We start from the raw sequence: 15913 nt of genomic DNA, 5'->3' as shown, positions 1-15913 counted from the left end.
CTTGGAATATAATGAATGCCAGCAATTTGAAATGAAAAGCTGAAATATAATGGCAAAATAAGTACACTAAGTACATTGGCTATTAGAAGGCCAGTAGAATGCCTTTGTCGTTCTGAACAAAGAGACTCTTTCCACTACAAATATTTGTGGTATATTAACTATGACTCCATTGCTGGATGAATAGGAAACATTTTTCCTTTTATTATCAAATATGTCTAGAAAAACAAAGAACAGAGATAAAAGTATAAATACCATTTTCCTAATGGGCAACACTGCCTGGCAACTATACCTCTCAGAAGTAATTAATAAAGCAAATTTGAATGTGTTATTGAGTGGGATTAGATTATTGAAGAATGAAAGAAAAACAAAGAATTAGTTGATAGTTGGTCTGTTTCCACTGTACTAATTGACTTCTGCAATTTCAGAAGCTTTCAAGTAAAAATATGCTGTATATAAACAGGAATGTTTAATGAGGGGTTAGCAGTTTTAAGATTCTTTCTTAGCAGTTGTGGGAAAAAATCTTTTGGAAATATTTCCAGGTTTCAGGATGTAGATACGTTCAGCTGTTTCATCTAATTATTTGACTCAGTTTTTTTAAAAAACAACAACAACTAGTCACTGAAAATGGATATGGCATAGAAAATTATCTAATATTATCTACTGAGTGAAAATAAACTTAACTTTCATCAATATACTTGGCATTTTGGTGTGCAATACAAGGAAGATCAAAGTGTATGATCAATTGTTGACTTATTATAGTTTATGAGGATTACATTAAGTAAACTTCTTTTCCTGAGATAAAAAAGAATTTTATCCAGTTACTGACGAAATAAATCATGGATGTTAGTATATTTTTCTTCATATAATGTTCTTCATATAATATTTTTATATAATGGACAGTTCCAGTTAAAGGATATATTTTCTCTTTCTATTTTGCATGGTTTCTAGAATTTTCAGCTCCGAGGGGGTGCAGAGGTAAGAATACGATACTGCAGGCTAATTCTACTGACTGCTGTCTGTCTGCGATTTGGCAGTTCGAATCTTATCAAGGTTGACTCAGCCTTCCATCCTTCCAAGATCAATAAAAAGAAAACCCAGATTGTTGGGGGCAATATGCTGACTCTGTAAACTGCTTAGAAAGGGCTATAAAGCACTGTGAAGTGGTATATAACTCTAAATGCTATTGCTATTTAAGTACAATGGAAAAAAAATTAAGGCATCCCTAGACAGAGATCATAAAATAAAAGAGGTGGCAAAAGACAGCATAAATAATTGAAGGTAGCGAAAATACACAGCACAATTATTTGCTTAAAATCAAATGTTCTAAGGTTCATAAAAGAAAATACCAAGATGTTTTTTGTAAAGGCATCGGGGAATAATACTGTGATTTTTACTGTAAGAGTAATTTTAGTCTGAGAAGTGACTCAAATATATTTGGTGTGCATTGATTTTAAGATGCTTTTTTTATTTTACTGTTGTATCCAGTAGTAATATTGGCATACTTGTGCTGTGTCTGTTAATCATAAGGATTCCTAAGGGCTTTAAAATCTTTTAGGGTAGCTTACTACAACAAAATATTTGAGAAATCCCCCCCCGCCCCCGCGCATCCATCAAATTCCCCCTCTGTGGCAGTATTCAGAAATATTTTGTTCTAAAGAAATGTTACTATAAATTGAGGAATTTCTGCAAGCCTTCTTGATGCAAGAAAACAGCTACTGTGCTATTATTTACCATAAATAATTAAGAAAAAATATTTGTAATGACACTTCTGAAAGATGATGAAGTAGATTAACATGAAATAACTTGTTAGATTATTTATAGTTCCTTGGCACTGATGGACTATATAATCAATGACCTCTTCTGTATTTGTCAGAGAGATGGAACCTGAATCATCTTCAAGTCTAGTCATTGAGAGAATGGAAGGTCCATGCCATATCTTGTCCCCTCCATTATTCTCATCTCAGCCTTCTCTGGTGAAATTGGGAGGTCTAAAAGGTTGTTGTAGTTGCCTTCAATTGGACACAGTTATACTTCTGTACCCTGATTCTGCAGATCCTCCACCTTCCCTGAGAGTCAGGCCACTGCATGACTTTTTTCCAGCATAAATGGGTAGCAAAATCCCATTCAAGAGGGGAACATCTCAAAGAAAAACCTACTCCAGGAGTCCATTCTTACATGTGTTGCTTGTGTGAGGTACATAAAAAAGGGGCAGGGCTTGTATTGTGCAGTTGTGACTGGGTTTTTTTGACCTGTGGACACCCCTGGGAATTGCCACATGTTTTGAGTTTCAGAAATGACATTGCCTATAGCTAGTTTCCTTGTTGAAACGTACCTTCAATTTACCTTATATATTTTCTGTGCAGAAAGTTACCCTGGAATTCTATATTGACATCCATGCTCACTCCACTATGACGAATGGCTTTATGTACGGAAATGTTTTTGAAGATGAAGAAAGATTTCACAGACAGATTATTTTCCCAAAGCTGCTCTGTCAGAATGCTGAAGACTTCTCCTTTGTAAGAAATATTTCTTTTACTGCATGCCTTTTTAGCCATATACTGTATCTATATATATTTGTTTTCTTAAGTTTTCGCGGGTACTTACATGTATGGTATTCAGCTTTGTTCGGGTATTTTCCCACGTCATTATAGTTGTGCTTTTAAAGTTGTAGCAACATTTCGGCAGAATCTCATCTGCCATCATCAGGCTTCTGTATTGTGTTTGTCTGTGTATGTATGTATGTATGTATGTATGTATGTATGTATGTATGTATGTATGTATATATGTATGGTATTCAGCTTTGTTCGGGTATTCATTATAGTTGTGCTTTTAAAGTTGTAGTGACGTTTTGGCAGAATCTCATCTGCCATCATCAGGCTTGTGTATTGTGTACACAGCAGTAGGCTAGCACCAAATTTAAAACAGAAACGGCTGTGAAAGCCTGACTCACAGACGAACACAATACACAAGCCTTAAGTTTACCTGCAAAAACTTAAGAATACACACACACACACACACACACACACATATTACATATATATTATATTATATTATATACACGTGGAGCAAGAAGATCTGCTTGTAAGTTTTGACGTGGTTTCACTATTCACTCAAGTCCCGATAAAAGAGACCCTTGAAATCATCAAAAATAAATACCAACCAGCTAAACACCTCATGGAACTAACAGAACACTGCTTAACCAACACATATTTCATATACAAAGGACAAAGATACAAACAAATAGAAGGAGCTCCCATGGGATCACCACTGTCACCTGTCATTGCAAACCTGTTCATGGAAGAATTCGAATCCAGAGCCCTGGCCAATGCCACCCTCAAACCCAAACTATGGTTAAGATACATCGATGACACATTCGTGATTTGGCCCCATGGACAAGAAAACCTAAACAATTTCCTAACACACCTAAACAGCGCACACCCCAAAATCAAGTTCACCATGGAAACAGAAACAAACAAACAACTACCATTCCTAGATGTACTAATCTACAAAAAACAGATGGCACACTAGGACACACCATATACCAGAAGAAAACCCACACCAACCGCTACCTCAACACCCAATCCCACCACCACCCAGCACAGATAAACTCCGTGGCTAAAACACTAATTACCAGAACCAAACGCCTGGCAGACAAGACACACATTAAGACTGAACTATGCACCCTGACTAAAGTACTGACAGCCAACGGCTTCCACAAAAGCAAAATCACCAGCTTGATCCACAAAACACACTGAAACATAATAGAGACCCAGAAGATGAACAGACCTATGGAACAGCTGTCCTGCCCTACATAAGAGGTACTACAGACAAAATTAGTAAGGTGCTACACAGACATCACATCAGGACTGCCTTCAAAACAGACAGAAAAATAGCAGCCATCCTTAGCAACCCCAAAGATAAAATTGACCTGGAAAACCAAGGCATATACGAAGTCCCCTGTGCATCATGCCCGGCCACATACATTGGACAGACCAATAGAAGAATAAGCACCCGCCTGGATGAACACAAAAATGCAGTCAAAAAGCTGGAACACACTTCCTCACTAGTCCAACACATGGAAGCCACAGGTCATAGCATCAACTTCAATGGCACCAAAACCCTGGCCACTATAGAAAACCCTAATCACAGAATCATCAGAGAAGCCATAGAGATTGAAAAAGACCAGAAAGCATGAACAGAAGAGATGATTCCACCAGGCTGTCAATCATTTGGAAGCCTGCACTCACAAACAAAAAAATCCCCACACCACAAGCCAGGCAAACACCTGGGCACAAACAGATCCCCCTGATACCTCCAGCTCAAACACACCCCAACCAGGCACCCAGATGAAACCCAGCTTCCTAACTAATGATAGCCGTCCATTTACCCGAAGCCAAGCTGCACTAAAGACCTCCATTAAAGTAACACAATGCTGCCAGCCAATCAAGATACAAAAAGAGCCAAAAAACAGACAGAAGATATTAGAGACACCAATCAAGCAGAACACAGCAAACTCCGAGACCAATAAACACAGACCAAGACTCCCAACCAATCAGGATGAAGAAAAACCATTCTGGCACAGCAATAGGCTGCCCCAAATTCAAATCTGAAACTACTGTAAAAGTCTGACTCACAGACGGACACAATACAGAAGCCTGATGATGGCAGATGAGATTCTGCTGAAACGTTGCTACAACTTTAAAAGAACTACAATGACGTGGGAAAATACCCGAACCAAGCCGAACACCATACATGTAAGTACCATGAAAACTTAAGAAAACATATATATATATATATATATATATATATATATATATATATATATATATATATATATATATATATAATATTAATATTAATATTAATATTAATAGTAGTAAAGATCTAGTCACAAAACTCTAGGAATCTAACATGAAATGGAAATTGGCCAAATATTTTAACAGTTAGATCCAGCTCTTTTGCCAGAGCAGACAAAGATTTACATGATGATTTACACTGACAATTACCATATAATAACCTATAATATAATTGTTAATAATAATAATTTGTGACATAAATTCTTAAACAGTACAACTACTTTAAAGGCACGGTGACTTCAAAAGGGTTTTTCAAGAGAATGATGGAAAATGTCTACTGTACTTTTAAGATTATACCGAATGTATTTCAAGGTCGCTGCAGAAGTTATTAATAAAGGATCAGTGGTAGGTGTCCCCATTACATTCCAAATGTCTTTGGACTACAATTTAAAGAATGACCCATAGCATGGGAGTTCATGGGACAAAAGAAATCCTTTTTCCAATTTCTGGAACGTACTAACCATAGCTTTTTGTAGCTTAAAGTATGATATATTCTCCTGCATTTTATTCTGATCCATTTTGTACATGCAGGTAGAATAAGGCGGCTCGCTTTGGAGACATAACAGGAAAGGGATATACGTTAAGCTATTCCCCATAATTTACTTTTCTGGCCCAGTTTGGCAGAAAGGTAGTTGGTTATATCTCCATAAAACTGTAGCCCTTTTTCTTATTGGTTACCTGTGTGCTTTTGTACCCTGAACAACATTTCAAATAATAAAGTGAAATTATGCATAGATCTCCCCAGATCGTTATCTGGCAATTTGCTGATTTTACTGGTCTGCAATCTTGTATGATTTTTAGTATTTTTCTGTAAGCTATCAGAAAAAAAGAAAAATCTTGGACATTTTCTCCAAAAGAAACATTTTCTAAGGAATGAAGGTTCAGCTTTAAGCTAAACAAATGGCCATATTCAAAGGTGTTAAATATTATCTTTGAATAGCAGATGTCTGGGACAAACAACTGGGGAGTGCTAATATCTTTCCCTGCCCCTTTCTAGAGACAGAAGATGGCAAGTCTGGAAATAGCACAATGGATTAAATGAATCTTTGGCTTGATATAACAAGGCAGCCCTTCCACAAGCACAAAAATAGGTCTTTTCATGCAAGCAATTTTCATTTTCTATATTGTATGGCATTTCTTCCCAATTATATTAAACAATAGTAATTTCTTCCCCTACTATTAATTTCATATCCCTTGATACTTTACTTTTATGATGATTGGAGTTTAGCCAACAAGCATTATGAGTTGATATTTCAACTGGTGATTCGTATTTAATTATATATTATTCCAATCACAGCCCATGTTGTAATCACCTATGGTAAAGATTTAAGGGCCTAAGGAAGAAAGGAAGGAACTAAAAGGCATTTCTGCCTTTTGCTTCACTGGAAGAAAGAATTAAAAAAGCAGCTGAGTCTGCATATTAGAAGCAAAGCAATCAACAAAGACTATTTGTCTACTGGCAGCAATACTAGCTGGAATATTCTTTCTTATCAAAGAATACTAGAAGAAAATTGTTTGCCTCTCATGGGTTCATTTAATACAAATTTGCAAACAAATTTTTCATTATAGACTTGAAGAAATTGGCATGGGTTTCTTTGTCATGCTTAGATAGGTATTTCCAGGAAAGTTAGAAGATCAAGGGATCAATTAAATACTTTGTTCCCTTGTACTTTGCTTGTACTTTGTCTGGTTCCATCTCTATGCCCTCATTGGAGACTCGGTACCTAGGTAGTCCAACTGTGGATGGTGAAATTCGCATTTCAACGGCTTGATGTATAGGTTTACTGCTAGAAGCTTGTCCAGTACCTGGTGGACTAGGGTTATTTATTTATTTATTTATTTATTTATTTATTTGTTTTGTCAAGTAATTATTAGATAACAGATATAAGTATAAACATGGTTATGAATACATGAAATTGATACAAATAAGAAAAAAAAAGAAACAATAGGACAGAGACAGTAAGCATATTGGTGCGCTTATGCATGCCCCCTACAGATCTCTTAGGAAAGGGGTGAGGTCAATAGTAGACAGTCTAAGGTTAAAGTTTTTGGAGTTTGGGGAAGAAACCACAGAGTTAGGTAGAGTATTCCAGACATTGACCACTCTGTTGCTAAAGTCATATTTTTTGCAATCAAGTTTGGTGCAGTTTACCTTGAGTTTGTATCTATTGTGTTCTCTTGTATTGTTGTGGTTGAAGCTGAAGTATTCATTGACAGGTAGGACATTGCAGTAGATAATTTTATGTACTATACTTAGATCGGACCGAAGGCAGCATGGTTCTAGGTTGCCTAGGTCTAAAATTTCAAGTCTGGTGGCATAAGGTATTCTGCTACGAGTAGAGGAATGGAGAACTCTTCTCATGAAATATTTCTGGATTTTCTCGACTGTATTAATATCTGTTAGCGGTCTTCTATTGAGTGAATGGATGATTCTATGTTTTCAACTCTATCAGACAGGGTACTTAATTCGTTTAGCTTTGGTAAACATGATGTTTAGCTTTGGTAAACATGATGTTTAGCTTTGGTAAAGCTATTATATATTAGATGAAGTTGCCTTCACAGGAAAACTATGTTTATTATTAAATAATAATGAATCCTATAACACATTAGTACTTAAATCTCCACAAACAGCATTAGTAAATTAGTTAATAGGCTATGAAATGTTACTCAGAAAATTTTTGTTTACTCATCTTCTGAAGGAATGTCATGATTACATGATTTAAATAGATTTTTTTGGTATTGATTTAAGGCTAGTTCTCTCCCATTAACATTAGAATTAGAAAAAGCTGCTGGACACTCTCCTGTAATCATTTAAAGAGTCATGTGATTTAACTTCCATAACTGTCTATTAACAAGAATCAAATGGATAGTTCAGACACACAAGAGATGAATTAATATCCTGAGCATTAGCTCCAGTTTCTGGAATAATAAGGAAGGACATTGGAATGTAGTAGGTTAAGATTCAGGCAGAATATCTGATAATAGGCCTGAATTCAAGCATGTCAAATAAGAGATGCCTGAATAGGGATTTTGAGGAACTGCGGCTTCTAAGGTTCCCAAGGAATGGGTCACTTTGCTGTATCCATGCTCCTAAAACCTGAGGCTTCCCTTACTTATGTGTTATTCAACAGGTTTCTATTGAAAATGGCCAAGTGGTGGAATTCAGTTTTTTTTACTACCGGTTCTGTGGTGGGCATGGCAGGGGAAGGATACAGTAAAATCTCCAGTCAGAAGTGGCATTTGCCAGTTCTCCAAACTACTCAAAATTTCCACTACCAGTTCTCCAGAACTGGTCAGAACTTGCTGAATACCACCTCTGGCCAAGATACTGAAATGAACATTCTGCTGTTAAATGTCACATTATGTAGGATCAGTCATCCATTAGTTCGTTGTTAGTTCGTTGTCCATTTCACAGCTCATTTCAAAATGTAGGTGCTCAGTTTTAAAACCCTGTAGTGTTAAGTTTGGTAATAATGGAGACCAGACATCTGACCAGTGACTTCAACTCTTTAATAACAGTAAATAGAACAGAACAGAGCAAGGCTATGGGCAGCAGTAACCCTTTTATAGGGTTGGCTGCTACCCTATTAACCAATAATAAGTGCATAAGGTTCAAACCAATAACCAATAAGAAGTGTCCTAAGTTTGGCCAATCAGGGGCTTTTATGAACCAATCCTTGTTCGCTGTTCAAGGACCAATCAAATGTGCAGGCTTCCAAAACCTACTTTGCATTTGGGCTTAGTTACTTTATTCATTCACAACACCCTCCCTTGGGTTCCGTTTGAGGGGAGCTGTAACAAAATCTTCAAGATAGACAGGCCGCTTGGTCTGTCTGGATGATTTCCGTGGCTCCACCGGTTTTGTCCTCGTCCGGTTCCAGTGGAGCGTTTGGATGATCACTATTAAGTTCCGTTTCGCTGCACGGTGATTCCGTGCTGCTTCCGTTGTGGTTGTCTCCGCCAATCAGTGTTTCTTCGGGTTTCGCAGTTCGGTTTCCCCGTGTTCAAGTCCCCTGGAAAAGTCAACTCCCTCCCGCTTCAATCCCCGGTACTTCGCTGGGCCGTAGGGTTTCCGTTGGCCTGCTATCCGTCATATCGAAGTCAATTTCCTCGATATTTCCTCCCCCTCAGTTGGTGAACCCGGGAGCCATGGGCGCTGGGTGGTAATCTCGAACGGAGTTGGTCTATGTGGCGTTCCACACCCTCCCATCGTCTGTTAGCAGGCAGTAAGATTTAGGCCCTGTGAGGTGGGTAACGGTTGCGGGTATCCATAAGGGTCGCCGGAGAAGTTTTTGGCAAAGATTAAATCGCCTACCTTAAATTCCCGACATTTGCTGCTGGAGCCAAAGGCTTTTCGGTGCGTATGCGGGGTGGAGCCAGTCAAGGTGCGATCGTAGTTTCCGCCCATAAGAAGTTCGGCGGGCGTTTTGTTGGTAACGCTGGGGCGTGATGTGCTGCAACAATAAAAATTCGATTGATTTTCTCATCGATGTTTCCGAATTCCATTTTGTGGAGGGTCTTTTTACAAACTGTACCATGCGCTCTGCACGTCCGTTTGCCGCAGGGTGCGCGGGCGAGGTTAGCGCATGGCGGATGCCCCGGTCAGCAAGATATTGTTCAAATGGTAATGCTGTGAACTGTGGGCGTTATCCGAGACGAGAACGTCCGAGGAAAACCATGTGTGGCAAATAACCTGTTTAATTTGTTGATAACTGAGTCCGTTGTAGTTGTGTTCATTCGATGGATCTCGAGCCAATTTGAATAGGCGTCGACTGTAATAAGGAAAGTGTGCCCTTTGTAGGCCCCGCAAAGTCAATATGAATACGGGACCATGGTCCCCTCGGAGTTTCCCATTCAGTTGGGCTTGCTTTAGGTGGGGCGTTGCTGACGCCTTGGCAACGTTGACAAGTAGCGACCCAGGCCTCGATTCTTTTGTCAATTCCCGCCACCAGGCGTAGCTCGCGTGCGAGTGCTTTCATCCGCACGATGCCCGGATGTCCGTCGTGCAATACCGCTAAAACAGTTTGTTGCAGTTTGCCTGGGATTACGACTCTATCGCCCCACAAAATGCAACCCTTTTGAGAAAACAGTTCGGTTTGGCGGGCTTTAAAAGGCGCCCATTCAGGTGATAGCTGTTCTTTTGGCCAACCCCGCTTAACCCAGCGTAGGATGTATTGCAGGACCGGATCTCGTTTTGTCTCGAGGGCACGTCTCGCCGTCAATGGCGGCGCGTGTAGAGTCTCAATTTGCAACGTTGTGATGGTTGGGGCTGGATCTTCAACCGATTCTGGAAGCGGTGTTCTGCTCAATGCATCAGCGTGGAGAATTGATTTTCCCGGCGGTGTTGCAAGGTGTAGTTGTACGCGCCATGAATTCAGACCAGCGGGTCATTCTGGGGACAATATATACGGGGTTGGTTTATTACCCGCAATAATCCCCAGTAGTGGTTTATGATCAGTAATTATTGTAAACGCATCGTCCATACACATATTCATGAAATCTTTAACTGCGGCCACAATAGCTAAAGCTTCTTTATCCAGCTGACTATAATTTCTTTCAGCTTTAGCTAAAGTTCGTGAAAAACGCGATGGGAGCTTCTGCCCTTTCGGTAACACGTGGGCCAGGATTGCTTCAACCCCAAAAGGTGAGGCGTCACAAGTAATAGTTAACGGTAGCGTCTCGTTGTACTGCATAAGTACAGAATCAGAAGTTAGCAGTTTCTTTACTTGTTGGAAAGCGTATTGTTCACGTTGTCCCCAAACCCATGTTGCTTTTTTGTCTAAGAGTCTATGTAATGGTTCAGCTACCGTTGCTTTATTGGGTAAAAAAGACGTTATAAAAATTGATAAGTCCAAGGAACGCCTGTAGATCTGCCTTGTTCCTTGGAGTGGGGGCCTTCTTAATTGCCTTTAATTTGTCCTCAGTGGGATGGATTCCTTGACTGTCCAGGAGGTATCCCAAAAACTCCACCCTTTCGGTACATAACTGGCATTTATTTTTTTTTTACTTTGAGGCCTGCGTTTTGGAACCTTTGTAAAACCACTCAGAGTCGCTTTTTCTAGAATGTCTCTGTTAGGAGCAGCGATGAGTACATCGTCGAAATACGGCACGACCCCTCTTATTCCTTGTAACAGCCTTTCCATTAAGCTCTGAAAAATTCCTGGAGCGCGCTCACCCGAACTGGAGCCGGTTGCATTTAAATGCGCCCTATGCGTGACGATAGTTTGCGCTCCGCGGTGGCTGGATCTACAGGCAGTTGTTGATACACCTGCGCTAGATCTAATTTAGCGAAAACTTTCCCGCCGCCCAGGGAATGGAGCAGGTGTTGCACTACCGGCACTGGATACGCACTTTGCTGAAGTGCATGGTTTAGGGTGGCCCGGTAGTCTCCGCAAATTCTCAGTGACCCATCAGGCTGGATAGGCGTCACTATTGGGGTTTCCACCGGGCGTGGTCGGTGGGTTCCAGCACGCCCTGTTCTATTAGCTTATCGAGTTGTTCATCGATTTTAGGTTTCAGGGCGAACGGCACCCGACGCGGCTTAAGGCGGATGGGTGCTACCTCAGGGTTCAAGTTAAATGAGATCGGGTCCCCTTGTACTTGCCTAGTCCGTTCACAAACGTCTTGGAATTCTTGCACGAGGGCTTCCTCCCAATCGTTGCTCTCGGCATGGTGGACTCCGCCACAGTGATTCCAAGCGGTTTGAACCATTGAAGGCCTAAAAGACTAGGCCAGTCACGGTCCACGACAGTCAGTGGCAGTGCGACGGTGCGGTCCTTGAAAGAGACCTGGAATCGTGGGACCCGACAACAGGAATTCGATTACCCTGGTAATCTTTGAGTATAACCCTTTGAGGGTTTAGGTCTTGGCAGCGAATCGTCGGGATGAGCTGTTGAAGCGTCTTCCAGGACACCATCGAGAGGGATGATCCTGAGTCCACCTCCATTACACAAGGTTTGTTTTCGATGCGACCTTTACTCTGATTTTCCCGGCATCAAGGGATGAGGCGTGGCCTATGGTAATTGTTTGGTGGGTCTCTTCCGCCTGGTTTCTTCCCGCCTGGTGGAAGTGGTGGACGGTTTGTTTCTGTAGGAGTGGCTTCCCCATTGGTGATTCAGTTTGTTTCGGTGTGTGCGAAGAATTCTGAAGACTGGCATTCGCCTGTCGGGGTTTGGAGTTGAGTTTTGTTTGCTTCTGCAAACCTTTGCGATGTGACCTCTTTTCCCGCAAAGCGCGGCAGAGTGCGTCGAGGAATTTGCAGCTGGATCATGGGTGATTCGCCCCACATCCTGCACATGGTCGAGATGAGGGTTGTGTGAACTGGTCTCGTTCCGTTCGAGTCGGTTGACCTCTTCCTCATCGCTTTCTGATGGGGATTCTAGGTCTTCGTGGTGAGTCGATACCGGTGTCTCTCTGAGCGGGCGAGTATCTTTGGCGAGTTGGCGTAGCGGTGCGCTGGTGCGGCGCATTCGGCTGCCGACTTCTTGGTCGCCTCCGCTGCAGTGGCTTCTTTAAGGCATCGGTGAGGCTGATGTCCCCCTTAGCCATGATTTTGCTCTGGATCGTGCCGTCTTCTAGGCCCAGAACCAGGCGGTCTCGGAGGGCTTCTTCTAAATCAGAGAATCCGCAGAGGCCTCCAAGGTTGTGGAGGTCTGCGATGTAGTTGGCAAGGCTTTCGCCTTTCCGCTGGTCCCTCTGGTAATATTCGTGTCTTCTGACTAAGGTGGGCACGGTGGGCACGTAGTGGGCCCATAGCAAAGGCTCGAGGACGTCCCAGTCCATCGCTTTTACTTTGGCTGGCTTGGCAAGTGATTTTGCCATTTTAAACATGGTAGGGCCGCAGTGGGTTAGAAATATAGCTCTTTTTTGCTGGTTGTTGCGTCTTTCAAATTGTTGGTCTCCAGAAACATCTGGAATCTATCCATGTACGATTCCCAGTCTTCGGTTTCTGGGTCAAATGGAGCGGGTGGCACGGCACCGCTGGTCATGTTGCCGTTGATGATGCGTGTTCGACCACGTGCTCTGTTGGTTGCTCTGTAGATCAGTCAGCTCTTCGGTCTCCGCATCCCATCCTCGTCGCCAGTGTTAAGTTTGGTAATAATGGAGACCAGACATCTGACCAGTGACTTCAACTCTTTAATAACAGTAAATAGAACAGAACAGAGCAAGGTTATGGGCAGCAGTAACCCTTTTATAGGGTTGGCTGCTACCCTATTAACCAATAATAAGTGCATAAGGTTCAAACCAATAACCAATAAGAAGTGTCCTAAGTTTGGCCAATCAGGGGCTTTTATGAACCAATCCTTGTTCGCTGTTCAAGGACCAATCAAATGTGCAGGCTTCCAAAACCTACTTTGCATTTGGGCTTAGTTACTTTTATTCATTCACAACATGTAGAATGGTCCATGAACATCTGTCCAACCTGCCACTATCTATGGCCATCAATCAGTTTTTTTTCCTTCTGATAACCTCTCAGCCTGAGTTGAAGTTGGTAGAAACCAAAAATAGAGGTTTTCAGTTGTGATGTCCCAACTTAGGAATTTATTCTCCTGGGACATTAGACCATTTAAAGATATTTTATAAAATAGTTAGAACAGTATGCAGCAATATTTAGTTCTGATTCTTGAATTTGCTAACTATTATTCAGTAGAAAGAAGAGATTAGAAGAAAAAGTATGTTTACAAAATGCAGCTAGATTACAATGCAGCTAGTTGTCCATTTTACCTACAGCATTGATAAAAATGTAGATATCAAGCTTTTTTATTCTCTGTAGGACCAGGCTGAAACTAAAGGAGGGGTCAAATGCATTGTTAGTCATGAGTCCCTGCACATCCACAAGAGATTTAAGTCCAGCCCACCTTGAATTCCTTCTTAATTCTTTCTTGACCATTAGTAGCTCAGATTCTTGTAGAGAGTTTAAGCTTGCAATAAATCTTTATGCTAATTTAAATTGCCTGAATCTCCAGATTTCATGGTGTGTGACATTCTCTTCCTCAATCTTTGTTCCTACACAGATATTTTATCTATTTTAACCAGTGACCTCACTTCAGGTTACCAGTGTTGATTTTGCTCCTATACATGCACATATAAATGTATGACATAATTTATGAATGCCCCTTTAGTCCCCCTCCCCCCAAATGATAGAATAAATGTCACTTTCAGAAAAGGACAAAAGAACAACTTCTTCTTAAAATTCCAATCAAAATTTGTTTATCTAAATTTTTGACTAAGTCCAACATACAACATTTCAATCTCCCCAAACTCCTCAACATATAACTGAAATGACAGAAAAAAGGAAATTATTAACTATCTGTATACCTCCTATGTTTTTTTTTTTTGATAAAGTGGTAACAAATTGCATTAAAAATTAACAGACCATGTAAGGAATAGTTATATAATTATTTATAAATAATTAAATCTAAATTAAATCTATCGATTCAATTACAGTATATATATCTTCTTGTACGTTTCGACGTGGTTTCACTATTCACTCAAGTCCCGATAAAAGAAACTCTTGAAATCATCAAAAATAAATACCAACCAGCTAAACACCTCATGGAACTAACAGAACACTGCTTAACCAACACATATTTCATATACAAAGGACAAAGATACAAGCAAATTGAAGGAGCCCCTATGGGATCACCACTGTCACCCGTCATTGCAAACCTGTTCATGGAAGAATTCAAATCCAGAGCCCTGGCTAATGCCACCCACAAACCCAAACTATGGTTAAGATACATCGATGACACATTTGTGATTTGGCCCCATGGAAAAGAAAACCTAAACAATTTCCTAAAACACCTAAACAGCACACACCCCAAAATCAAGTTCACTATGGAAACGGAAACAAACAAACAACTACCATTCCTAGATGTACTAATCTACAAAAAAACAGATGGCACACTAGGACACACCATATACCAGAAGAAAACACACACCAACCGCTACCTCAACGCCCAATCCCAACACCACCCAGCACAGATAAACTCCGTGGCCAAAACCCTAATTGCTAGAACCAAACGCCTGGCAGACAAGACACACATAAAGACTGAACTATGCACCCTGACTAAAGTACTGACAGCCAGCGGCTTCCACAAAAGCAAAATCACCGGCTTGATCCACAAAAACACACTGAGACATAATGGAGACCTAGAAGATGAACAGACCTATGGAACAGCTGTCCTGCCCTACATAAGAGGTACTACAGACAAAATCAGTAAGATACTACACAGGCATCACATCAAGACTGCCTTCAAAACAGACAGAAAAATAGCAGCCATCCTTAGAAACCCCAAAGATAAAATTGACCTGGAAAACCAAGGCATATACGAAGTCCCCTGTGCCTCATGCCCGGCCACGTACATTGGACAGACTAATAGAAGAATAAGTACCCGCCTGAATGAACACAAAAATGCAGTAAAAAAGCTGGAACACACTTCCTCACTAGTCCAACACATGAAAGCCACAGGTCATAGCATCAACTTCAATGGCACCAAAACCCTAGCCACTATAGAAAACCCCAGCCACAGAATTATCAGAGAAGCCATAGAGATTGAAAAAAGACCTGAAAGCATGAATAGAAGAGATGATTCCACCAGACTGTCAATTATTTGGAAGCCTGTACTCACAAACAAAAAAATCTCCACACCACTAGCCAGGCAAACACCTGGGCACACAAACACACCCCAACCAGGCTGCTGAAAAGACATTTGGCCTCAAGGGAATCTGATGGGAAGAGAAGTCTTTTACTGCATTGTCAATAGTTTACCTGTATTCTAGAAAAAGGATTTTCTCTGTTATTTCTTCACAGTATGATCCAAAACCATAACTGCTTTGGAGGAATGCACTATATTGGTTCAGATAGTAGCAGAAAAAATAGATTAAATGGGACAGTTAATCTGATATGACTTCAGAATTCTTTCTGTTACGTTTGGGAAATAATGGAGACCAGACATCTGACCAGTGACTTCAACCTTTAATAACAGTAAATAGTACAGAACAGAGCAAGGGTATGGGCAGCAGTAGCCCCTTTTATAGGGTTGGCTGCTACCCTA

The 15913-nt window shown here is 40.8% G+C and overlaps 1 protein-coding gene across 1 annotated transcript in view; it reads left to right on the top strand.

The window, feature by feature from the left end:
• The window catches only part of BEND5 (BEN domain containing 5), a 904791-nt gene that overhangs the window by 815993 nt on the left and 72885 nt on the right, over window positions 1-15913 (top strand). The window contains exon 10 of the mRNA XM_087960250.1: window positions 2364-2516. Within this exon, the coding sequence (XP_087816376.1) occupies window positions 2364-2516 (153 nt within the window). The remainder of the gene's footprint in view (window positions 1-2363; window positions 2517-15913) is intronic.

Source organism: Notechis scutatus, chromosome 3, assembly GCF_049901735.1.
Source record: "Notechis scutatus isolate UNSWTSFEM ecotype Mainland chromosome 3, rNotScu1.2, whole genome shotgun sequence".
NCBI lineage: Eukaryota > Metazoa > Chordata > Lepidosauria > Squamata > Elapidae > Notechis > Notechis scutatus.
This window is presented reverse-complemented; position numbering and strand designations above follow the sequence as displayed.